The sequence below is a fragment of the Caenorhabditis elegans genome, chromosome III, assembly GCF_000002985.6.
Source record: "Caenorhabditis elegans chromosome III".
NCBI lineage: Eukaryota > Metazoa > Nematoda > Chromadorea > Rhabditida > Rhabditidae > Caenorhabditis > Caenorhabditis elegans.
The window spans coordinates 8,620,823-8,645,549 of record NC_003281.10 but is presented as its reverse complement, the minus strand read 5'-3'; the positions used below and the strand labels follow the sequence as shown (position 1 = coordinate 8,645,549).

Sequence of the window (24,727 nt, the reverse complement as noted above, 5' to 3'; positions counted from 1 at the left end):
TTTTATTCGATTTTTTATAGAGAGTCTAGCTTCTAGATAACCCATATCAATAGAGCAAAGTTAAAATTAAAACTTATAATTTCTCGATTTTTTAAAAAATTATTTGAATTTGGTTTTTTTCGAAAAGCACTCCAAGGTGTAATCGCGCTCCATGGCTTAATAAAATGCTCCGCCCCTAAACGCAGGGTCTCGTTAGGTATTGGTGGCAAAGCCAGAAATTCTGATTGTTTCACCGATTTCGCAAATTTTCAAGCAATTTTCGACTTTTACAAATGTTTTGTCTGTAGTTTTTTCCTTCACAACCACAACGATTTTTTCCAAAAGGGCAAATATTTAACAAATATCAAAAGTTTGTTCCAATTCTTCCGTATTCTTTGCGCCGCGGAAGAAATGATGCTCACAAGGGAAACATGGCTCTTCAGAGCCAAAAAGGCGGCTCATTAATCTTGCCTAGTTCTTCTTCACTTTTTGCCCCTTTTCCACTACTTTTTCCGCGATTTCCTTTGACCGATTCAACATTTTCCATGGTTTCTTCTTTGATTGTTGTGGCTCACAGAACTTGCTGGCAAAAAATTCTACATTTCAAAGATTTTGATCGAAATTTATGAGTCACTAGAGTCTAATTTTGTGTATTTACGACTAAGTTTTCCACTATTCGAAAAAGTTTTACAAAGAGTAATATGATCCTCTACTAGTGTTGGACCCCATTGTTCAACTTTAACAACTTATATCTCAGCTGTCGTTTGTTCTTTTCAAAAATTTCAAGTTGGAAGAATATTCGTTTTTTAGTCGATTCATACTTTATAATTTTTCATATCTTTGAAGTTCACCAAGATATAACCTTTTAAAGTAAAGTGGTGTGGTGAAATACTATTAGAGGAAATACGGTGAAGCTAGGTTACTGTATTTCAATAAACTCACAGATAAACTAATGGGTAGTTGCGGTAAGGCGCGAGGAAAGAACGAGCTTGGAAGAGCCCTCACATCGTCCTGTAAAACAGAAGTTTTTTGGTCAGCCTTTTTAAAACACAGAAACCACACGAAACCATCTGTTTATAAATCGTTTTTTCGTGTTCTTCAATTCATCTGGACTCAAGGGAGTAGTGGTGTTGAAGTCTTCATTTATCAAATCACACGCCTCAAAATGGCATCCTACAACACACACAATTCTTTGTTTCTTTTTTCTAAACAAAAGCTTGGTGTGTATATGTGTAAAAGTCAATCATCGAAATTGGGGGCTATCCATCCAATACCAATGGTCTTCCTCCACCGCCACTGACTAATCAGTTTAGCGCTTCCAAAAAAACTTTTTTCCGCCCGTGAGCTCATCTCGTTTTTTTCCTCTCCTCGTCGCCCTCTGTCAAACATTGCAATATTTGGTGTCTATGCGGTTTTGAATTTCCTTCCTCTTCCCACCAACCTCCATCATTCCACCTTGACTCAGATTACCTCACCTTTCTTTTTTCTTTCAATTTTTCAAGGTTTTGTTGCAGGTTTTGCATGATGTTCTTACAATTTTTAGAAGATGTAGATTGAAATTTACATTTTTATTTTTTCTCGTAGCATCTTATATCATAACTTGTAGTTTTTTGCAATTTTGGCATATTGCCAAAATTTTCACTGAAAATTTCAAACAGTGTCTTATGAACAGGTATTGCCTTTTTGTCTCTTTTAGACCCTATTTGAAAATGAGAGTTTTCAAAATGGCGATTTGCTAAAAAAAAAGCTCAATTTCCATACATTCAGAAAATTCAAGTTGAACTTAATATTATAATACAATTAATTTAACATCAATTAATTGAGTTTTCAGATGCCACGTCATCAGCGATGACTTCATCATCTCGTGGATATCAACGAGTTGACTCTAGTGGTGATGGTGGCAGTCTACTTATGGAAGAGGAAGGTGATAATCCACATGAAGCATTGCTTCATCGTAATAACGATGATTACGGTAAGTAGTGTTAGGATTGTTAAAGGTAGAATAAACTTGGGTAGTTGCCCTATTATACTCAACATAACTCCGAAGTACCAAACTTCTTAGTAAGAAATCTTGAAAACTTCCCAAAAACGCAACTCCATCTTTTTTGCAACGGAGTTACCAATTTTTAATCTGCGCGAGCTGAAGGTTCAAGCTGTAAGAAATAACTTGATGTTCAATTTTTCTGTTGCAGCTTCAACATACCACCACGTAGGAGTTGAATATGACAGCTATGAAGAACTTGAACGGCATGAGATGGATGATCGAGTCACTGAAATTCCAGAAGGATTTCATAGACGGCAGAGAAGGGTGAGTGTATAAATTGAAAGGGTTCAACTTTTTTTTAATTGATTTTTCTTGTTTGACTTTTGCTTTTTTGGGTGACATTGAATGGATTCTTGCATGGTTTTGGAAAATTGTAGAAATTAGAAAATTAAAAAAAAACAAATTTTACTAAAATTCTAGTATTTTTCCTTCCAAAAAGTTGTATGCATTACTAATAGAAAAAATCTAAATTCTAGTTTACAATTTTGAAATCCGGAAAAAAATCTGTTTTTCATAAATTTTTATTTCTGTTTTGTTGTTTTCGAAAAATGTGATATCTGTCATAAATATACTCAAGTTAGACATGAAAATTGACTCGAAAATTCAAAAATTTCTCGCCAAGAATCCAAAAGTGGTTCGCTGATAGGCTGTCCATCAAAAATGTGAGTGTGTCCAAGACAACTTCCATCTCTTCAAACCAAAGTTTTTTTCCAGCTTAACAACTTTTTTTTGAACAAAAAAGAAAAAAGGAATCTTCAGAAATGTACTCCCATTTCGGTTTTTGGCAAACACTTTTGAAACGGAGAAAAATTGAAAGTTCTCTAGATCCTTTTTTTTTGATATTTTGATTTTTATGACTTGTGAAGTTTTAGTAAATAGTATGACATACGATTTCAGAAAATTCAGTTCATTGATCAAGGCGACATAATAATTTGAATCGAAAACTCTGTCACTGATCAATCAATAGTACCATGAGAAAACGTATTATATAAACTCATACAATTTTTCCCATGTTCTGTTATTTATTTTTGAATGCTTTGAGATTCGTCAAAAATGGTTTTAAACTGATTTTAAAACAAATTAATAAATATCCTACGTTCAACTCAATTTCATTTAATTATTTCGATTTTCTTTAACTCAATTTTGATGGATGTTTTCAGCACGGTCTCCAAATTCTTCATAATGGAATTTTTTGGAATCGCAAAGTTTTTTATAAATGAAAAACGTGGCTATACAAAACCAGATCATTATGAAAATAATAATGGCTCAATTGATCATAATATTAAAATTTTTGAGAACTTGATTTACGGAGATGACGTGGCAACAGATGAAGAGTTGAGAGTTTTGAGGAGGGTAATTATTTTGTCTATTTTTATCTACAAGGACCAGAGCAATCACAAAATTTTAATGATCAGAATAATTATCTCTGTTAGTAATGCATGTAATTTTTAAAATTAATATTTAAAAAAATTAGGTATACCAGAGCTAAAGGTATAAGAAATTTCAAAAAAAAACATATATAGATAGAGTTACCAGGTGTTAACACCGTGGACAATAAAATGCATCTTAGAAAATAAAAATAAAAACTGCATGATTTTCCAAAAACGTTTGCATGCCCTTTTCCCTTTATTTTCAGGAAGCTTTATTCGGTGAAGAAGTAACAAGAGCTGGACTTGGAAGAGCTGAATATTATGAAGATAGTCATTTAATTCACAGTTGTGATAAGGTTTGTTTTCATTAATTCTAAATTTACAAGATTTACTGTGCCTTTTGCTCTTTTCCCTATTTTGTAAAACTCTTGTAAAACAGGAAGCACCAGATAACCCTCATCAATGTCCGTACGCAAATCGGAAAATAAAAAAATCGAAAAAATCTGCAAAAATTTTCATTGAAAATGAGGAAGTTGAGCTAGAAATCAGCTTGATTTCAGCCATAATTGTGAGTTTATTAAGTAGGTTTTGGAATTAGAAGCATGGAATTTTTCATTTATATTCCCCTTTCCCATATACCCATTTTGTGTGTTTTTATTGATTTTACAAGGATTTTTATGCTAACCATTTTATAATCATTAGCAAAAATGGATCGTTGAAGAAAATAGTCAACTGTGTGATTTTATTGTTAGTTTCATACAATTTTCAATGTTATAGAATTTTAACTAAAAGTTTTTCATTTGATTCACACAGTTGTTTATTTTTATTTTTGGTTGAATTTTTAAAAAGTTAATACAACTTTTCAGAGTGGCCATGAAGATATCGACGATGAAAGTGATGATGAAAGTAAAGATGAAGATGAAGAAGAAGAGGAGACTGGAATCAGGAAGGTAATCTATTGGAAACAAGAATCTAAAAAAAAAGGAAAAATTGGCAGAACTCGTGAGAATTCGATCGCTGACTATGAGATTTTTTTCCTCGACAGTTTAACAAAATTATTCAAACGCGTTGAAATTAATTAATTAAAAATTGAAAACTTAGTATTTATTCTAATATTTTAATTGAAGTGATTTTCCTATTTCAGTTTGCTAAACTCGTCCTACCTCATGTTGCACTTGTACTTCTAACGTGTACATATACAGTAATTGGAGCATTGATATTTTATAGTGTTGAGCAGCCGCACGAGCAAATGATGAAGGAACAACAGGTTAGTTTGACTCATTTGAACCATTAATTTAGGTGTACTTGTAGTGTGGGTAGGTGTAGATGTAGATGTAGATGTAGGTGTAGGCTGCCAGGTCCTATGCTACGGAGACTTATTTTGAGTTACCGAATATTGATAGTGGAAAAAATCTACATTGTTTGAAAATCTTTTTTGTAATTTTTATTATAACAACTGAACAACTTGATAACGCCAGCTTGCCTGATTAAGTTTACTCATGGTTTATCACTTGTAATTTTTAAATGTTTGATTTCTTTGCCATGACTCACCATAAAAACTAGATTTCCATTACCAATTTGCCCAATTCATTTACTCCCACTGACCATCGAAACTCGGTCATCCTGAGAATTCGGAAAAATTCGTCAAATCGAATTGTTTATCACATTGATAAATTGTTTACACCAAGCATTCATTCAAGTGTTGTAATACAGAAACTATAAAAGTGAAATGATGAGACAATACGTGTTCTATAGTTCACATGGGAGTAATTTGGAATAAATATATTATATTGGAAATAGTTCCACAACTTGAGAGAAGAAATTTGAAACAATTCCTTCTAGGCTTGAAATGTTTTGAGCTTGAAAATTGAAAACATTTAGAGAAAAAAAAAATACAAAATTTTTCAAATCTATATTTCATTTGATTGCCCGATAGCAAAAATACACCCCTGATCTCCGCGAAGGCGTGCCTGCCTGCATATAAGGCAAACGTAGGAAACGACCTACACCTAATAATTCCGTCCGAAATCATACTTCAGGGTAGGCTACATCAAGACTTATGAATGCTTAACATTTATTAAATAAATTTTCAATGAAAAATCCGTCAAAAAGTATTCATTTATTTTATTTAGTATCCATTGTATCCTCCATAGTATCCGCCACCATTTCCATAGCCGTATCCACCATTACCGTAACCATTGTTACCGTATCCATAACAATCGTAGTCATATCCTGACGAATAAGTTGGAAAGAGGAATCTGAGTATATTTCATTTGATGCCATAAAGTACTGTACTTCACCTACCCATTCACTTGCAATGCTGACAAAATGGCGAAGATCACAAGAATTTGGAAGATTTGACTCATTTTTTCGCGAGAAAGCTGAAGTTCGAGTTAAGCTTGAAATGTTCAAATTTGAAATTTGATGCCTTTTTTCATCACATTATTCCCTTTTTATACGGATTTTTAACAAAAACTTTTCTAGTGTTTATAAGATTAGTTTGGCGATCGAAGCCCTATTTTCAACGGAAGGGGCGTGGGAGTCTGATTTAAGGATCATTGCTGCCAGTTACTGAAAAATCAAAACGACCTTCGTCTTTGGTATACATTTCCTTATGCAGTGTTGAAGATCAAAACATAAGGCCATCGTTTGAGGAACAAGATAACGTAGAAATAGGGTACCGAATTGGATGAATATGACTTTTGGTCAAGGTTGAAAACATAAAAAATTCTGCACGAAGTGGGATTCGAACCCACGCACCCATACGAGTACCAGAACACCCAGTCGACCTCGAGCATGAGGCAAGCATTTCGCTTGAGTCTGGCGCCTTAGACCACTCGGCCATCCGTGCGATGGTAACTAACAGCGATGTGTATGTACACTTAAAAATGAAATAAAATGAGAACGAGTTGATAATTCGTGAGAGAGGTGATAATTCTTCTTGAAAAAAAAACGTTCTCCTGAAAAGCCTTTCATCAAGATAAAAACAAATAAAACTCTAAGTTTTGCGATATTAATACGGTACGCGGTCTCGACTCGATATTGTTTGTTAATTTCAAAAAGGTGTGTGCCTTTAAAGATATATAATAACTGTAACTGCAAACTCTCATTGCTGCGAAATCTATTTAGATTTTTCACAGTTTTTGTTAAAAATATATTTTTAAAATACATGTATGAATTAAAAATATAAAGATAAACATTAAAAAAATGACAAAAACTTTGAAAAACCCTGCAGCAACAAGAGTTTAGAACTACAGTACTCTTCAAAGGCGCACACTTTTTTCACACTTGATAATAATTTGTCTTTTGGCGCAAAAATCACAAAACTACTGTGTAAATTGCAACAATTATGCCACTTGAATTTCGGGGAAGTTCGAATTTTTATTTTGCATAAAAAGGATTAAGACTATTTCAGACTATTTTATTTTGAAGCACATTTTGATTTATCTCTGACATCTAAAATTAATCTAGTTAAAATTATGAAAAAGTTTCCAATTTTCAATTTCTATTATTTCTACTCCTTCACTCCCACTCGCCCATCTTATTCTACCAAAAGTGGTACTTTTTCAACGCAAAAAGCCATTCATTCACTCGTCACATCCTTCTTCTTTTCCGTTCGATTCAGCCATCTGCCTATTTCATTGACGTGGCAGATGGGCTCAGTTGGCTCAAGCATTTCCATTTTCTTTGCGAACGACTTCCGATTTTCTGGAAAAAAGGCTGCGGTGGCCAGGTGCTTTTCGGGCGCCTTTTTTAGTACCTAGCATGAGAAAAAGCTTCTTTTTTATATTAGGCTCTTAGATTTTATTCGTCAAGCTTATAGTTAGTTTCAATTTTTTTGGATCAATTTATATATTTTTAAAACTTAACAGTGTGGCGTCACAAGCGGCCAAAGTATTTTAAACAATGTCGCGTTAGATTCCATTATATTTTCCCATTTACTTTATGGCATCCTGAAATCGAATTTTTCAACAAAGAACAACCTGGCAGCACATGAGTGCACCTAATTATATATTTACAACAGCATTTTTGTGGACACAATTGTTTTCTTTCTATGAATATTTCGAAATATTATATGAAATTTTCAAAATAATAATAGTTTTCAGCTTAAACTGATCTACACTCGTCAAAATGAGTTTGTTGACGACTTAATTCGTTTGGCTGCTGGAAATGAGACAAGTAAGTTAGATTGGCATAACTTTTTAATATCAGTAGTGGGGATTTACATGCAATTATATTAATTCAGATTGACCAAGTATTTTAAAACACTTTAAAAGCGTTGTTTTTTTTTTTTGAAAGTTTTGGCACATTGCCAAATTTACGAAACTTGTTTGACAATACCTACAACACATAATTCGACCAAACTGGCAAAAAATGGAAATCCACAAAATTTCCTGAACACAATTGTCTGCAGAACGATACGAATGGGAGTCACTAGCCGAACGGCACATGCACAATATGTCCGATCAGCTGTTTGTCGCATTTGAGAAGTATTTCTTGACGAGTAACGAGGTGAGTTTGACAGGACTTTTTGTTGTAAAGATTGCATGTGACGACCAGAAGGTACGGAAAATGTATTGCAAGCAATTTGTAATTGAGTAATTGAGATGGCTATTTGCAAATTTTTTTCTCAATCCGGGCACAACTCCAGGCATCCCGATTTCGACCCTATAAAAAAATACGAACAGTTTTCATGAAAAATTGACAGAAGTTTAATCAAAGCTTAGCTAAACTTGGAAATCTAGGCCAAGTCTTGCCGAATTTATTTCCAGCTTTGAAAACTTTCTAACTAAACTTATATAATATTTTGGCAAAAATTGGCCGAAATGTGCCGGAAATTGACCAGTAAACTGATTGCTTCAAACTACGATCGGCTATTTAAATTAACATTTTGCATCGACACAACTTATAATTTATCAATATAGAAGTAACATCTGAACCATCCAAACTACCCGGACTATTATTTGTTCTTCTCTAACCCAACTATTTCCTTATCGACCTCTTTTCCCCCATCCTTGATAATCCTCACCAATTCATCTTTTTCCTATTTTTCCACAAAACCTTCCATTCTTTGAGTCTGTTTGGCGGTGTGAAATAGAAACGGAAAACACAAGAGGTCCCTTGTGACTATCAAAAGATAGAAACAACAATAGATCATGAAAAATGTGGAGAGATTAGACAAAAACAAGTGGAGAAAGCTCAGCTGTTCCCGCGGGAGATGACAAAACTCTAACTTGTCAGATAGAGAGACCCTTTCAAGTTTTTTGTTCTGTTGGTTCATTGTCTGCTTATTTTTTTATGCGCTAACTGAGCAATTGTCTGTGTCTGTAATTAAACATTTCAAAATTATTCTTGTTCTTTTTAATCCAAAGGGACAAGGATTTTCCTTTAAAAATAGTTTTAGATTTATAGTTTCACCAAACACTTAACCAAGATGTGTCTTTAAAATTTTTTAAAGATAATTGAAAGCCAGAATATGGAAAAAGGAAATAACAGGAAAATATTTCAGAGCATACTCAAAGTTTAAAAAGTAGATTTTCGTACTCATTTCCGGTCAGCTATTTATCATTTCTCTCAAACTGTTTCTATTGAAACTTTGTTTTTTACTTGAAAAGTTTGATTTCAACCTATTCCAAATTCAACCAAAATTATTCAAACTTTTAATACAATAATACTACCTCAAAATACCTCAAAAATAATTTAATTTATTTTCAGGTAAAAAAGAACGCAGCAACGGAGACATGGACATTTTCATCGTCCATTTTCTTTGCCGTAACCGTCGTCACTACCATCGGATACGGTAATCCAGTTCCAGTGACAAACATTGGACGGATATGGTGTATATTGTTCTCCTTGCTTGGAATACCTCTAACACTGGTTACCATCGCTGACTTGGGTAAGTGGGCAGGCACTTATATGCTTTTACTAGAAAATCTGTAGTACGTGAAGTTTTTAAAAAAACATCAGTTACATCTGATAGCTACTGCGATCAGCTAATCGCATCTAAAATTTGTTTTTAAAGGGAAAATGTAGAAAATGTATTATAATTTTAATAATTTTCAGGTAAATTCCTATCTGAACATCTTGTTTGGTTGTATGGAAACTATTTGAAATTAAAATATCTCATATTGTCACGACATCGAAAAGAACGGAGAGAGCACGTTTGTGAGCACTGTCACAGTCATGGAATGGGGCATGATATGAATATCGAGGAGAAAAGGTAAACGTTTTTGCCAGTCAAGAAGCGTTTTTTGTTCGTAATGTTATAAAACACATTTATGAAACAATCGATCAATCACAAAAACTAGGGGTTCCATTGTAAGCTGGCTTTGGTTTTTTGTATATGTTCGACAGATTTTTTGGTCGTTGGAAAACTGTAAAATATTTTTAATACATTTTTAATGGATTTTGAAAATTACCTTTCAAAACTTAATTCACTCATCTCAATTTTTGTCTTTCCAGAATTCCTGCATTCCTGGTATTAGCTATTCTGATAGTATATACAGCGTTTGGCGGTGTCCTAATGTCAAAATTAGAGCCGTGGTCTTTCTTCACTTCATTCTACTGGTCCTTCATTACAATGACTACTGTAATTTGTTCCAGTTTGTTGAACTCTTTGAAATTAATATTTTTAGGTCGGGTTTGGCGACTTGATGCCCAGAAGGGACGGATACATGTATATCATATTGCTCTATATCATTTTAGGTAAATTTTCAATGAAAAAAAAACAAAAATTCAAAATATTTTTAGGTCTTGCAATAACTACAATGTGCATTGATTTGGTAGGAGTACAGTATATTCGAAAGATTCATTATTTCGGAAGAAAAATTCAAGACGCTAGATCTGCATTGGCGGTTGTAGGAGGAAAGGTATGTATAAGCAGTTTTTTTTTTTAATTTTGAAAGCAAGTCATCTCTCTAAATAAAACAGGAGAACATGTGCTCATGTATCTAAAAAGGACGAAAACGTCCATAAATTTCCACATAAATCCGTTCTATGCGAAATGTCTCTAATGCGAAATGCGAAATGTTGAAAAATACGTTTTGATGTTTCGTTTTTGAGTTGCATCATTTTTGGAGGACTCCTTCATTTTTCTCATATATATAAATAGTCAGTTTCAAGTGCGATTTAGTTTTACAAGACCTTGCGAGAAAATGATTTCCATAATGTTTTCTTTACTTATATTATTGAGTTTGTTTTGTTTTGGTTTTGTGGTCAAAAATATGCATATAGTTGAAACTTTTAAAAAACTTTTGCCTTTTTTGAAAAGCATTTTTTTTTGCTTTTTTATGTTGATCAACGGAAAATTGAAATATTTCCAGGTAGTCCTTGTATCAGAACTCTACGCAAATTTAATGCAAAAGCGAGCTCGTAACATGTCCCGAGAAGCTTTTATAGTGGAGAATCTCTATGTTTCCAAACACATCATACCATTCATACCAACTGATATCCGATGTATTCGATATATTGATCAAACTGCCGATGCTGCTACCATTTCCACGTCATCGTCTGCAATTGATATGCAAAGTTGTAGATTTTGTCATTCAAGATATTCTCTCAATCGTGCATTCAAATAGATTTTCCATTTTTATATTTTGTCATCTTTTTTAGTTTTCAAATAGGGAAAATGGTTTTCTCAAATCAGTATTTCAGTTTTGAGACATTTTTCTCCATTATTTTAATGGGTTCTAAATACAGTCATCGCGTGTTTAATATAACCTTCAAGATGAAAAATGAAAAATTCTGTGCAAAAAAAACCACTTTTCCATTTTGAAATTTCAATTATTTCACATCCTTAACTCACCGCCCTTTCCCTAATTAAAAACGGGCTAAAATTTCTATAAATTATCGATTTTTTTTCATTTTCTTTCCCTTTTCCAAAAAAATGTCACCGTATTTTCACATCCAGGTGATCTGCTCTTTCAAACTATCCCGAAAACCTTGCTTTTTATAAAGTTTGCCTGAACAGATCACAATGATTTCATATCTTTTCAATTCCATCTTCACACGACATTCCGTTTTTCATATTTTGTCCTATAAAATATTTTGCTAGTTGTATTTTTATTTTACAATAAATTTTGATTAATTTGTTTCGGTTTAAATTAACAAAACAATAATTTAGCAGCACAGATGTGTTCCCAATATTATAAGGAGCAAAATATAATTCCAAATTAAAAAATACCGCCCTTCTTTGACTGCTGTTTTCTCATGTACCTGTGCTTGTAATGAGAATATAACTTCCTAAACTCACTAAACTGCGTATCTTCAAACTGGCGTATCTTGAAACATGAATGCCTAGGAAACAAATGTTCAACTGACATAATGATCAGAAATGTTTTTTCTTTCTTTTAAAATCTTTGTCATTTTTAAATACCAATTATTCGTTGCGTTACATTGAGTCAAAGCCATTTTACCAAAATCCACAAAAATTTTTGAAAACTTTTCTGTTCTACCAGTCATAACTCAACATCCATCTAATTTCATAAAAAAATCTTTGTTGTGTAGTAAAACTGAAAAACATTTTACCACATTTTATCAATTTTGAGGTTTTTGATATTTTCATGTTCAGCCAAGTTACAGACCATTTTCTAAAAAAATCCAGTTTCATCCATAAAACTCTTCATATCATTGCTAGTTGTGTTATCTCTTTCTGAATAAAATTTGATAAATTTGTTTCGGTTTAATTGAAAATAGAAAAAAAAAACAAGTGTAACAAAAAAGACACTATAATCACTCTAATAGAACTACAAATGAGACAAAACAAATTTCAAGGGAACAAAACTGGAAAGATTGGGACAGTAATCGATAAATTGCGACAAATATTAGGATTCTGCAGCTTTTTTCTCGGGGGTTTCACTAGATTCTTCGTTTTTTGGCTCTTCTTTTGACTCGGACTTCTCCTCGGACTTATCTGGAAAATTTCAATTAATACAAATGAAACAAAAATATTTAATTTTTGTTTAGAAATTTATATATTTACCCGAAAATTTTTCGTTTAATTTTTTCGAAAAATCCCTCGTTTTCTTGATTTTCGTCAATAGTTTCTGCATTCTCAGCTACTGGCTCACTTCTCCGTTTTTGTGATTCTGATGCACCTATAAATTAGTAATTTTGGATTGAAAAGAATCAAAAATCAGTTTTGGGGAAAAATTGAGATTACAAGTGCATCAGAATGCAAAAAAAAAAACAAGACTTTCAGGTATTTTTCAAACAACTTTAAAATTTTACAAACTTTTTGAATCTTTACAACCAATAATGTCGGTTTAAAAAAAAAAAATTAATGAATTTTTTTTGGTAATTTCTCGATTTTTTAAAGACAACTTTTTGATAAAACCTTTGTTTCAAATTGAAATCATATTTTTTCACCTTCAGACTTCTTTTCCTCATTTTTCTTCGTCTCCTTCTCCTCGGTTTTCTGATTTTTCTCCAATCCTTTGATGGTTCCATCTTTCAGCTGTTCCGTCGCAGCCCAAGCCAACATAATTTGTTTCTGTTCGGCTGTCAAATATTTCGGAACCGTTACTTTAATATGCATATATTGATCTCCATTTCCGTAAGAATGCAATCGTTTTACTCCTTTTCCTGTTAATCTGAAAATTGTTTAATGAATATTTAAGTTCCAATTTTTGGAGATTTATTACCTCATTTTAGTGTGACTGCCAGTTCCTGCCGGAATATGAACATATGTATCTCCATTAATTCCAGGAACCTTTACAGTACCACCAAGAACAGCTTGAGCCAGAGAAATATCTACGTCACAGTGAATATCATCTTTCTCACGTCGGAATTTCAAAGATGGTGCAACGTTGAAACGAACAAATAATTGATTTTTCCCCACTTGGAACTTCAAACTATCTCCATTATTAGTTCCAGCTGGCACATTGAATGATACTTGACGTCGTTGAACGGTTTGACCTTCACCTTCACATTCTTGACAAGGATTCTGAAGAAAAAATTAAAAGCTACAATAAAAGAAAAATCAATAACTCTACCTTATTATAATGTCCACTTCCTCTGCATCGATTACAAGTTGTTTGATAGAAGAAACCACCCTGAAGACGTTGAGAAACTGCTCCAGTTCCGTTACAATACGGACACGACGTCTTTTTGTGACCTGGTTCAACTTGAGTTCCGTGACATTTCAGACAATCTTCAACTACGTTTACAGAAACATTTTTGGTGGCTCCTCGGACAGCTTCTTCGAACGAAATATCCATAACCATTTCCTGAGCAGCAGAATGTCCGAAAGCACTTTGGGCAAAATTATCAAAATTAAAGCCACCCTGGAATCAGCGAAAAAATAAATAAAACTGTAGTTTTTATTAATTACAATAAAAATTATATAATTAATATAATATTCAGAAGAATTCATAAGGAGAACTCACCATTCCACCCCCTCCACCAAATGCTCTTCTGAAAATTTCGTTAACATCAACATTTCCATGGTGGTGGAAACCTCCAGCACCACCTCTTCCACCAGCTGGGCCACCTCCGCTTCCGTATGCATCATATTCTTGACGTTTTGTGTCATCGGAAAGTACCTTAATATTTTTGATTCGAGCCTGCTCTATTGTTTGTTGAAAATACCTCATATGCTTCAGAAATCTCTTGAAATTTCGTCTGCGCTTCTTTTGTTTTGTTTACATCTGGATGGTATTTCTTGGCAAGCTGAAATAACGTATTTATACTTACAAAGTATTCGATAAAAACTTATATTACCTGGAAATAAGCCTTTTTGATTGCTTTTGCATCAGATTTTTTGTCGACACCCAAAGTCTTATAATAATCTTCTTTGCTTAGTGCATGCGTTGTGTGAAGTTGAGCTGTAACATAATGTTTTAAAAAAGCAGAAAAGAATTGGTTTATCACCAAATGGAGAATTATTAACCTAATTTTGTTGTGGAAGTCGTAGGCGTGGATACTTGAGCTAATAAAGGTACAGATCGATGAATGAGCCCGCTTGAACGGTTTAAGACAAACATTCCGAGTACCCTGAAACAAATTCACATTTTAAAATATAGAACATTCTAAAATAAATAATAAATTAATAAAATTAAAATAAAAAAATAAATGTTTTTTCAAGCTGTCTGCAAACACCGTCACGGTAAAACACACATTTCGGACGGAACATCGGAGCATCGTTTGGATTTTTCAATTTTCAACTTTTTCTCCGCGAATTTCAAAATCCGGCTCTTTTTCGGGAAACAATGCTTATTTACTTTCAACAATAATAAAGCTGGAATGGATGAACCGGATAAGGAGAAAATCACGAAAGTCATCAACGTATGTAGTAAAGAGTCTATAGAAATATGACTTGATGGATTTTCGCTAATTGAAAAAATCAGCTTTTCTGACCAGCAAATAAAATAAAAGAACCACTAAAATGATAATAATATTTACTGAAAGAAAGTAAAAAAAAAATAAATAAAGAAAGTTTGATTGTATTATTTGACAGAAAAAATAATGGTCCTATTTGGACGTCATTGTCACATCATCGCTTCGAGTATCATCGCCCTGCATCGAATTTGTAGAATCCAATGACGATTTGCTTTTCTTCGACCTCTTCAGGATCCTATTCATTGTGTGACCATCGAACTTCATCGACTGCACTTTTGTCCAATTGGCACGGAGTCCAGGGAGGATTCTGTGACTCTTTGTAGTCTTTTTCGATGCCGATGACACTGGACGAGCTGGAAAAATATAAATTTGCATACTTATACGCTTATTTATAACATTTCTTACGCGGAATGAATCTGGCAGCAGGCAGTTCAGTTCTTTGATCATCCATACGTGAGCTCATACTGAAAATGAGATCCATCATGTCTACGGGTTCCTCGTTCTCTTTCTTTTCGATCGCCACTGGTTTCTTCTGGTCGTCAATGATTCCGTTGACAATCATTTCCCAGGTTTCCACATTTGTTGCGTGCTCCAGTTCGACGACGAACTTATTAATCATGTCATTCGAGGATGTCGGATCAGGAGACGAATCAATTGCGAGGCATACATCTTGATCAGTTGCCGTTTCGCTTCTCTCTTGATTCATCGCCACGTCGATCTGCTCGTAGAACAGTTTGAAACTGTTTTGGTTGATGGTCAGAACACTCCCCAAGATGATAAAATAAGCAGCTTGGCGTCTTTTTCCAAGTGCAATGAGGCACTTTGCGATTGTAAGCAACACATCTCCAATGTATTCGTTCAATCCAAGCTTCCGAATCGATACAAGCGCTTCCAATCCGTAGAGATATGCTTCGTGGAATTCGCCATTTCTCAGCATCTCTTCGGATAGCTTCGACTTATATTTGACTACATCTCGCTCTTTTCCGAATTTCGTGGCGTAGAAGAGAGCACTTCTGTGAATAAAGAATTGATATTTTTATTAATCGTTAAAACTAAAAATTACCTGAGATCTCTGATAATAAAGAAAAGAAGATCTGTCTCAGCATATAGAGCCTTGTCGTAATAGGCGATGTGAACTGCTTCAAACTGGTCTGTTTTGATGGCAAAATCGATGCATTCTTGATACTTGCGACGCGATTCCTCGTATTTTTCGTCTAGTGACAAGCATTTCGCCTCAAGTAACATGATTTTGGTCTCAGACACAGCTCCTTCCGTATTATTCTCGTTGAACAATTTCACGGCTGCAATCTGTTCAGCACATATTGACAAAAGCTTCTTCTTCTCATCTTGATTACTCTCGACGTCTCTTTCACATCCTTCGAGGCACACGGAAGCGAACAAAATTCGAGCTTGACCGATATACTTCTCTCCGTTCTTCTTATTGCTGGTGTAATCAATGAGATCCTCAGCAAACCGTCGAGCCTTGGGGAACTTTCCCATTTTGAGTGCCTGCTCGACGATGCGACGTGTGGAATCACATGCTTCTGGGTAGTTGAAGATCAATCTGAAAAATTAAGGTTATAGAATGTCCAGCTCATTTTTGTGATTCACTTACTTGAACATGTTCAACTCATGTTCGAAAAACTCCAAGGCCTTGGCATCATGGTTCAAATGCCTGCACACTCTTCCGTAATACATGTAGATTGTACCAAGTAGTTGAAAATTTGAGGTTCCGAACTCCATTATCTCCTCTAAGCGTCCTTTTCCATCCTCGTATTGTCCCAATCTCATGGCCGTCACCGCGCTTTTCAGCATTGCTTCGGCGACTTCATCCTTGGGACCATCGTAATAAGAGACGTCCATTCGTTTTGCGAATGTGGAAACTTCTGAAATGAATCGAAAATTGCAAGCAAAAATAAAAGAAATAGAGGAATTTTACGGAAACAGGCAAAACATTCCCGCGATCTCCACGAATACACGAAATATTTAAAACGGGGAAAGTTTCTTCAAATATCTCACGAGGTTTAATAGACTATTGCACATTTTGTTATAAATTTTACAAATCTTCAATAAAACAACCGCTGACAAACAAATAAACTTGAAAAATGACTCGAGAATCTCGAGACAGATCTGTGGGGAAGTGAAAATTGGCGGTTAACGCGTAGTTTTTTCTCGCGCACTCAACTTCTAATTTGGCGCCGCTTTCTGATATGTCGTCAAATGTGTTGCCGATGTACGTAAGTACACCATTACGCGCATTTGCACACTCACAATCAGTGGAGTTTCTCCGCGAATTTCAAAATCCGGCTCTTTTTCGTGAAAAATGCTGACTTTCAACGATAATAAAGCTGGAATGAATGGACTGGATAAGGAGAAAATCACGAAAGTCATCGAAGAAAACACATCAGCGTCCTACTCGTCGTTTTCCAAAAAACAACAATCAAGAATTGAAGAGAAAGTTTTAGAAATCAAAAATCGTTTGCAAACAGCAACCAGAGAAGAAAGACAAAAATCTGAGATACTGGTATGTATTTTAAAAGCTAATAAATTTACTTAGAGCAAATTTCCAATTTTCAGATGGAGAATCTTGAGATGAAACTGGAATCATCTAGAGATTTATCAAGAGACTGTGTTTGTATAGATATGGATGCTTATTTTGCCGCAGTTGAAATGAGAGATAATCCTGCACTGAGAACAGTTCCTATGGCCGTAGGCTCATCGGCAATGCTGGTAAGCACCTAACTCAATTTGAAAAGTAAATTTTCGATTTCGGAAAAGCTTTAAATCTATTCTTTCAGAGCACATCCAACTACTTGGCTCGCCGTTTTGGAGTCCGTGCTGGAATGCCTGGCTTCATCTCAAATAAACTTTGTCCGAGTCTAACGATTGTTCCAGGAAATTACCCTAAATACACTAAAGTCAGTCGCCAATTTTCACAAATTTTCATGGAATACGATTCGGATGTTGGAATGATGTCATTGGATGAGGCATTTATAGATTTGACAGACTATGTGGCAAGTAATACAGAAAAAAGTTAGTGATTTAGATTTGATTATTAACAAAAAACTATTTGCTTACTAGAAACCTTCAAGCGTCACAGATTCGGCGGAGATTGTCCATGTTGGTTACCCCGTTTCGACGAGAATGAAAATACTTTGGAAGACTTGAAAATCGAAGAATCGATCTGTCCAAAATGCGAAAAATCGCGGAAAATCTACTACGACCATGTGGAGTTCGGAACTGGACGAGAGGAGGCTGTTCGAGAAATTCGATTTCGAGTTGAACAACTCACGGGATTAACATGTTCTGCTGGAATCGCATCTAACTTTATGCTCGCTAAGATTTGTTCTGATTTGAACAAACCAAATGGTCAATATGTGTTAGAAAATGATAAAAACGCGATTATGGAGTTTTTGAAGGATTTACCGATTCGTAAGGTGAGACTATTAAAGCATAACCTTCTAGTTTTACCTAGATAATTTTTTAGGTTGGAGGAATTGGTCGTGTATGCGAAGCTCAACTGAAAGCAATGGATATTCAAACTGTTGGTGATATGAATCTGAAGAAGAACCTATACCCTTTGTGTTTCACGCCTCTCTCACAAGAATCTTTCCTTCGAACGGCTCTCGGACTGCCAGGTCGTCCATCTGAATCGGATCCACGAAGAAAAAGCATTTCAGTTGAGAGAACTTTTTCTCCAACTTCGGATTTCAACATCCTCCTAGAAGAGCATCAAGAAATCTGTAGAATGCTTGAAGAAGATGTTCGTAAATCAGGAATTGTCGGAGGAAAAACTGTAACTCTAAAATTAAAATTATCTTCATTCGATGTTCTCACAAGATCGTTGACACCTTCTGATGTGGTGAAGTCACTTGAAGATATTCAAAAGTTCTCACTGGAGTTGTTGGAAAAAGAAAAAGGAAAAGAAATTCGATTGTTAGGAGTCAGATTATCACAATTGATATTTGAAGAAGATGAGAAAAAAAGAAGCAAAACGGTATGTCAGAAAATTTTGAAAACCATAACTGATAAATATAAAGCAATGTTTTCTTCTATTTTTTTGAGACATTTTATTTCAGATCACAGAGTTTTGGAATGAGAAAAAACTTCAAATTCAAAATCTACAAGGATCGGAAAACGTCGACGATGATGATGTCATAATGATGGATACTCGTCCTTGTCCCATTTGTGGAACTGATGTCGAAAATCGTTTAGACGTTATGAACTGCCACGTCGATGAGTGTATTCTGAAAGTGCAAAACGATGACGGACCCGAGTTAATTTGCGTTTCTGTGGAAAATAAATCAACGCAGAAACCAGAAAGACCTTCTACGAAAAAGCGAAAACTTCAAGAGAAGAGACCAAAAGCGAAGAAAATGGTGACAATCGACTCATTTTGGAAGAAAAGTGGTTAAAAAGAATATAATTCTAACTGTTACTAACTGTGATTAATCTATACATCCCCTTCTAATTTTTGTTATCCATGTGTATATTGTCATGAATCGTTTGAATGAAAATCAACTTTATTCAAAAAAGAAAAACAATGAAAAGTCATGAGATAATTCATATAGCATTGAAGAGGAGACACGTGTGTGGAGGAAATTTTGATTTTTTTGGAGAACTGAATGTTGAGGTATTTCGATTTCAAATAAGATCTGGTCGAGAGAAAAAGTTAAACGAAAAAAAATGAATGGAGGAAGACTAGTTGGCTAGAGGAGAATATCACTAATTTGATAAAGTAACTAGAAAGTTATTACCGGGATACTTTAGGATTACGGTAGACAAGGCCTACCGTAACCGCCTAACAAAAATCAATATTTCATGGCATGTAAGCTCGAGCCTGAACCTTTGCCAACTGAGCCATAAGTTGATATCCTCCATGAATTGACGGATGATTATGAGGATTTGGAGTGACGGAGGAGCATCGATCTCTTGGAACAGAAGATGTCGACTTTTTGAGTTTGGCACGCTTGTTCTGAAATTAATATTTTTTTAAATTTGTTATTTGGAATTTAAGAAGTTTTAGAAGTTCGGGTGGTTTTAATTTACCAACTTTCCAATGACATAGACTTCTAAAGATGATAATTTCGCCATGTCTTACGCGCAAGGTCTCGCTACGCGGACAACGAATTACTGTAAAATCTAAGGGCCTCTGATAGTGTTTACACGTATTTTTAAAATTTTCATTAATATTAAAATTGAATAATATGCTGCAATTGTTGATCGACACGAGTTACTGTTATCCGCTTTCCGCGTGGCAATACCACCGCGCGTAAGTTATGGCAAAAGTACACAGAGGTAATATACATATGCCTTCGTGGAAGTCCTATTTGAAATCTATTCAGTGAATATTCAAATTTCAAATGTTCGTCTTCAAATTGTCCCATGTCATTTCAATTCTTCTCTCTCCCCTAATAAAATGTGATGGTTATCTTACCCCATACAAGGTGTCGGTATGTCGCGTGCCGTTTTTTGACTTGAAACAAAAACTCATTGACAGGAGACAAAAGGGAAACGTGTTTTTTGAGTGAATAAGTGTGACAATAAAAAAAAAACGACTAATTACCTTTTCGGACAAGACCACCCTGTGTGTTTAAAAGTATCACCTACAGTAATCCCCACGAAATTAAAATTATAAAATCGATCCTTAATTATCAACTTTTTGAGCATTGTCCCAACTAGAATAAATGTTATTATCAAACAAATAGGTATTTTTCTATATTCTAACACTAAATTTCAATGAAAATATTGAGAGAAATGGCCACACTTGCTCATTTTGTAGATTTGCTGAACTAAATGAAACTGCCAAAAAGTAAAAAAAAAAAACTAATGAATAAGTTTCAAATGCAAATTGCATGGAGATATAAGTGCCTGAGAGAGACTGTTACACTCAATCAAATTCATACCTGCCTATTAGTCAATACCTTTCTCGGCGCATATCTTCTTATCAGATACCTAGGACTCTTTCATTATGCAACTATTGCGCTCCTTTCATGTTCTTACCAATTTGTCATGGTACCGTACATAACCTATTAATAAATCATATGCGAAACCATGTCATTATATCCCGAAAAGAACCGAACAACTCTCCTAATTCGAGACGACAGTATCAATCAGTGAGATCTGCTGGAAAATTAGGAACCAAGAGTTTTGTACGCGTTCAAAACTCTCTTCTCAAGGTTATAGTTTCGTTTCAAAAGAGGTTCAAGTTTTAATTGGGATACTGTAGAGAAAAGGAGTATAATCAATCAAAATGTCAGGCGGAACGATAGAAAGACAAACACTGACAGAGTTCCGATGTTCTTCGCACACGAATTTCAAATTTTTCGCGCTTTCAGTTTAACCCCATCAATCTTATAAAAGGGAAACCGTATAGTGTTGCTATTTCTTTAAACTGGAGTGAGAAAAGGAAGGTTTGAAATTTCAAAAAACTCAATTTTTCATGACGGAGAGCTTTTCGGTAACAAGAATATTTTGTTCATGCCAAAACAACTGCCTGTAGGCAGGCGCGGCTGCCTTCTATAGAATCTCCTGAGGTTAAACCATTTTTAGAGAATTTTAGACAGCAACTTTTTTTTCAAAGATTGCATGGATTTTGCTGAAAATCGCCAAAGTTGTTAATGAAATTGCTGTTCATAGAAATATAAATATGAAAATTTCCTTTAATTGTTTATTAGTAAATCAACTTTCATTGAAAATAAATCTTACTTTCTAACTTAAGTAAGAAATAGTAAATTTTTTCACAACATTTTGAAAAACATTTCAGGATTTATCATTGAAAACCGTACACATTTCCGAGTTCTACCTAACAAATTCGTGATACAAGATGAAAGGATTTATTATATTTTATGATTCTCAGAAAAAGTGTCATTGACCTCTCACCTACATCTTTACAACTCCTTGTTATCATGTATGTAATCTAATACTAATCGCACTTCCATTATAACACCCCCACAATTACCATAATGGTCCGTGAATATTTCTTTTGTCGGGAACATATGTTAACAAAGGGTGTCATTTCTTATCTCAAAAAGTTGAAAACAGTGAGAACAGTGACATACCTGGAACCAGATTTTGATCTGCGATTCGTTGAGTCCGAGCTCGTGAGCCAATTCTTGTCGCCGCTTTTCTGTTAGATATCTGGAATTTTGACTTTTTGAATGTTGTTGCTGGTAATCGGAAATATAATTTGAACTATAAAAACGACTAATCTATAATTTTTACTCCTTATAAAAACTTTGCCGAGTTAGGACATTAAAATGTTAAAAACATGTAATCATGATTACCTGCTTTCCCGGAATTCAGTTTTGAGCCGGTCCAATTGATCTCCAGTGAATGCAGTACGTGGTCTTTTTTCTTCTTCTGAACTTCCACTACTTCCAGTTGATTCTCGTTTTCGGGATTTTCGATGTCGAGGGCCTGAAAATATTGTAATATGGCATATAGTTTAAAAAAAAATCAAATTACACTTATATCCGATGTGATTTTTTGAATGATTTCTAATAGAGTTACTTTTTCATAAATTTGGTAATTGTCAAAAAAAAAACGTTTTTTTCTTCAGATTTTATAATTTAATAGTGTTCGCATGTTTGTATTTGAACATTGTAGGAAATGAACATTGCTTTGAATTTGTCTTGAATAAGAGGAGAGTTACTCCTGGAGTGTATACTTTCAAGTATGTCTACTCAGAGACCTTCTAGAATATACACAATCAATTTTGCTGAAAAGTCGCATACCTGCAGATGGTCGATCGGAATATCTTGTGCTGAACACCCATGCAGGATACATACTTGACGCAATATTTGGTGTTCCATTTGGAGATGCAAAAGTAGGAGAAATACTTGATGGACTTGTAGCAGGAGTTGAAATAGTTGGAGATGGGCAAGGGTAGGGGGAAGACAGGATTCGTTCAATACCGAATTTCAGAATCATTTCTGAAAAAATAAATAAAATGAATTTACAATAAATGGAAAATAGTGCAAAACCCCAGTAAAATAGGATATTCGAGTTCGAAACTTTGGGTAAAATGCCATTAATTCAAATGTTCACCTAAGTATTGTTGATCAACATTAATTCTCAAACAAAGAAAAAAACGAGTAGCACCTCACTGATTAACCGGTCAGTGAACGGAGATACAACACAAACTCCCCCTCATCGTCCATCCCCGCTCTAAGGAAGCTCCGCCTCTTTTCCCGCCTTCTTCACACCTAATTACGGGTGACAAGTGAATGAGGTGAAGGAGAGAGGGAGTAAAAAGAGATCAGTTAAATAAAAAATATATACCAGCAACAATTATCAGAAGATTTGGGCGATCGGGCAGGTTACGATATTTTGAAAAAAATCTTGGGTAGGTCTCCAGTTTTTCCACAGAGAGTGGACCAGGTGTTCGAAACACAAAATATTTTGGGAATATCTCACTACCATTACTTTACTTTTAAAACCGTATACCTCAATAAAAACATATCCTCCTACAAATTATGAATAAAAAATTGAGTGCCGAGCTAGAAAATTTCGGTCAATCTTAAAAATTCATTGTTGCAACCAAAAGTATTACGATTTAAAATTTTGGTCTGAGCCCAAAAAAGTAGGCTAAAGGCATCACTCCAGTTTATGATGGATAGAAAAAGTTGCGTAATATAACATGGGAATTAAACATTATGTAATAAGGAGATGCAACGCAATATGTATGTGTTCAAGGGTTTAACAAAAGTCAAACACGTGTCACTACTTTTTCGATCTCTGGTAACCGCAAAAAATTTGGTTTGAAGATTTGGCTTTGCCTCTATTTTATCAGTAGTACTAATGGGAAAAAGTGGATGTAAATCTGCTTTTTTACCTACTTGATTATTTTTACTTCACCACCTCCTTTCTAACCAGTATCAAATCTAATTAAATTGACCGCCCGTCACTTTCACCTCTTTGAAGATAGAGAAATAGAGCCCCCAATTTTAATTTTAAAGTATTCCCTCCCGCTTTGACACATACTTACTTTACTTGTCAAGATGACACGCTCAATTAGCCCTTTTCATCTCCTTCTTATCCAAATATTCACCGCGTTGCAAGATTTTGGAAGGAAGTAACTAGAGTTTTGAAAAAATGTAAAAGCTTGGCAGAAAATTGCCAAATTTTTGGCAAGAGGTACTAACGCCGACATATGTTTGCAAAAATATACAGGGAATTGCACAAGTTCCATAGAAAACTATCAAAGTACAGCAGAAAGGTGTCCCTCCAACTGTGAAAATGTGTGAAGTTCAAAACTGAATATTTAATCTAAAGTTCAACTTTGAGCACTTTTTCTTATAACTCTTGCTAACACTGCAAATCATAAGGTGCATATAGTAATCTCAACTACCGTAACCCAATTTTGTCATCCTGAAGAACTGAAATTCAATAATAACTTTCTACCTCCAATCAACCGAAAACGCGGTAAAAACTTTCGCCAAACAAAAAAAAACGGCAAATTGATTAAGACAGTAAGACAGCAAAAAGGGGGGAAAAGACGAAGATTGTCATCTGAAATTGGGCCTTTCAACACTTCAAAGACAGTGAAACACAGAAATACCGTACCTTTTTGAGAGACACAGCAATGTCGAGCCCTCGCACGGGCCGCTTCAAGATTAGATCTTTTGTATGATCATCAGGAGAGTCTCTTAAATTTCAATTATATTTTTCAATTGAAGAAAGAATATTCAACATTTGAGGCAAGTCATTTCTCCCCTTTTTCGGCCTCCCCTTAATTAGTTTTGATAGAAAGGAGAAGGGTGTCATATACACAAATTGGCGCATCTTTTCATTAATTGGATGAGAACAGGTATGATACGGTAGAACACAAATGTTTCTGATTGGTTCAGTTATGACAATTGATTGATCTTTCATAGCGTTCTTATTATTACATCGAAATATGCTTGCGTGCCTGCCTGCCTACAAGGCTGGTGTAACTCATCTGGAAGACCACATGGTGCATCTTGACTTGCTTGATAAAAAGGCCTTCTTAGAA

General features: G+C 34.6%; 6 protein-coding genes and 2 non-coding genes across 10 annotated transcripts; 3 read left to right on the top strand and 5 right to left on the bottom strand.

Moving 5' to 3' along the window:
• The first annotated feature begins 1,810 nt into the window (after positions 1-1,810).
• Positions 1,811-11,483, top strand: twk-7 (TWiK family of potassium channels protein 7). Its single transcript, NM_066502.6, has 14 exons — positions 1,811-1,951; positions 2,172-2,287; positions 3,320-3,376; positions 3,660-3,749; positions 4,260-4,343; positions 4,538-4,660; positions 7,500-7,572; positions 7,808-7,905; positions 9,109-9,289; positions 9,457-9,613; positions 9,856-9,982; positions 10,029-10,098; positions 10,144-10,262; positions 10,716-11,483. The coding sequence occupies exons 1-14, from the start codon at positions 1,828-1,830 to the stop codon at positions 10,968-10,970; spliced, it is 1,674 nt and encodes a 557-aa protein (NP_498903.3). The 5' UTR covers positions 1,811-1,827; the 3' UTR covers positions 10,971-11,483.
• Positions 5,457-5,805, bottom strand: fip-1 (Fungus-induced protein 1). Its single transcript, NM_066503.3, has 2 exons — positions 5,698-5,805; positions 5,457-5,651 (listed from the first exon to the last, which is right to left on the bottom strand). The coding sequence occupies exons 1-2, from the start codon at positions 5,757-5,759 to the stop codon at positions 5,522-5,524; spliced, it is 192 nt and encodes a 63-aa protein (NP_498904.1). The 5' UTR covers positions 5,760-5,805; the 3' UTR covers positions 5,457-5,521.
• Positions 6,114-6,251, top strand: F22B7.16. Its single transcript, NR_052553.1, has one exon. It is a non-coding gene; the product is annotated as an Unclassified non-coding RNA F22B7.16 (non-coding RNA).
• F22B7.t1 lies at positions 6,125-6,244 on the bottom strand. Its single transcript has 2 exons — positions 6,207-6,244; positions 6,125-6,170 (listed from the first exon to the last, which is right to left on the bottom strand). It is a non-coding gene; the product is annotated as a tRNA-Leu (tRNA).
• A 501-nt stretch (positions 11,484-11,984) lies between the features above and the next one.
• On the bottom strand, positions 11,985-14,385 carry dnj-10 (DnaJ homolog dnj-10). 2 transcript variants are annotated; one of them, NM_066501.4, is made up of 9 exons: positions 14,282-14,385; positions 14,113-14,216; positions 13,981-14,061; positions 13,779-13,934; positions 13,386-13,676; positions 13,035-13,336; positions 12,760-12,983; positions 12,374-12,488; positions 11,985-12,304 (listed from the first exon to the last, which is right to left on the bottom strand). In NM_066501.4, the coding sequence occupies exons 1-9, from the start codon at positions 14,373-14,375 to the stop codon at positions 12,301-12,303; spliced, it is 1,371 nt and encodes a 456-aa protein (NP_498902.1). In that variant the 5' UTR covers positions 14,376-14,385; the 3' UTR covers positions 11,985-12,300. The 2 variants fall into 2 exon arrangements, with proteins under 2 accessions (NP_498902.1, NP_498901.1); NM_066500.7 differs by lacking the exon at positions 12,374-12,488 and having other exon boundaries at positions 12,059-12,304.
• Positions 14,386-14,773: 388 nt separating this feature from the next.
• Positions 14,774-16,624, bottom strand: gpr-1 (G-protein regulator 1). Its single transcript, NM_066499.6, has 4 exons — positions 16,346-16,624; positions 15,794-16,294; positions 15,136-15,743; positions 14,774-15,083 (listed from the first exon to the last, which is right to left on the bottom strand). The coding sequence occupies exons 1-4, from the start codon at positions 16,591-16,593 to the stop codon at positions 14,863-14,865; spliced, it is 1,578 nt and encodes a 525-aa protein (NP_498900.1). The 5' UTR covers positions 16,594-16,624; the 3' UTR covers positions 14,774-14,862.
• Positions 16,625-16,959: 335 nt separating this feature from the next.
• Positions 16,960-19,292, top strand: polk-1 (DNA polymerase kappa). Of its 2 annotated transcripts, none has more exons than NM_001129220.3 (6): positions 16,960-17,254; positions 17,308-17,460; positions 17,529-17,763; positions 17,812-18,167; positions 18,218-18,727; positions 18,810-19,292. In NM_001129220.3, the coding sequence occupies exons 1-6, from the start codon at positions 17,054-17,056 to the stop codon at positions 19,143-19,145; spliced, it is 1,791 nt and encodes a 596-aa protein (NP_001122692.1). In that variant the 5' UTR covers positions 16,960-17,053; the 3' UTR covers positions 19,146-19,292. The 2 variants fall into 2 exon arrangements, with proteins under 2 accessions (NP_001122692.1, NP_001379588.1); NM_001392159.1 differs by having other exon boundaries at positions 17,010-17,254; positions 17,308-17,485; positions 18,810-19,262.
• On the bottom strand, positions 19,252-22,815 carry ceh-16 (Homeobox protein engrailed-like ceh-16). Its single transcript, NM_001392158.1, has 5 exons — positions 22,780-22,815; positions 22,467-22,664; positions 22,017-22,149; positions 21,792-21,870; positions 19,252-19,705 (listed from the first exon to the last, which is right to left on the bottom strand). The coding sequence occupies exons 2-5, from the start codon at positions 22,660-22,662 to the stop codon at positions 19,550-19,552; spliced, it is 564 nt and encodes a 187-aa protein (NP_001379631.1). The 5' UTR covers positions 22,663-22,664; positions 22,780-22,815; the 3' UTR covers positions 19,252-19,549.
• Positions 22,816-24,727: the final 1,912 nt, after the last annotated feature.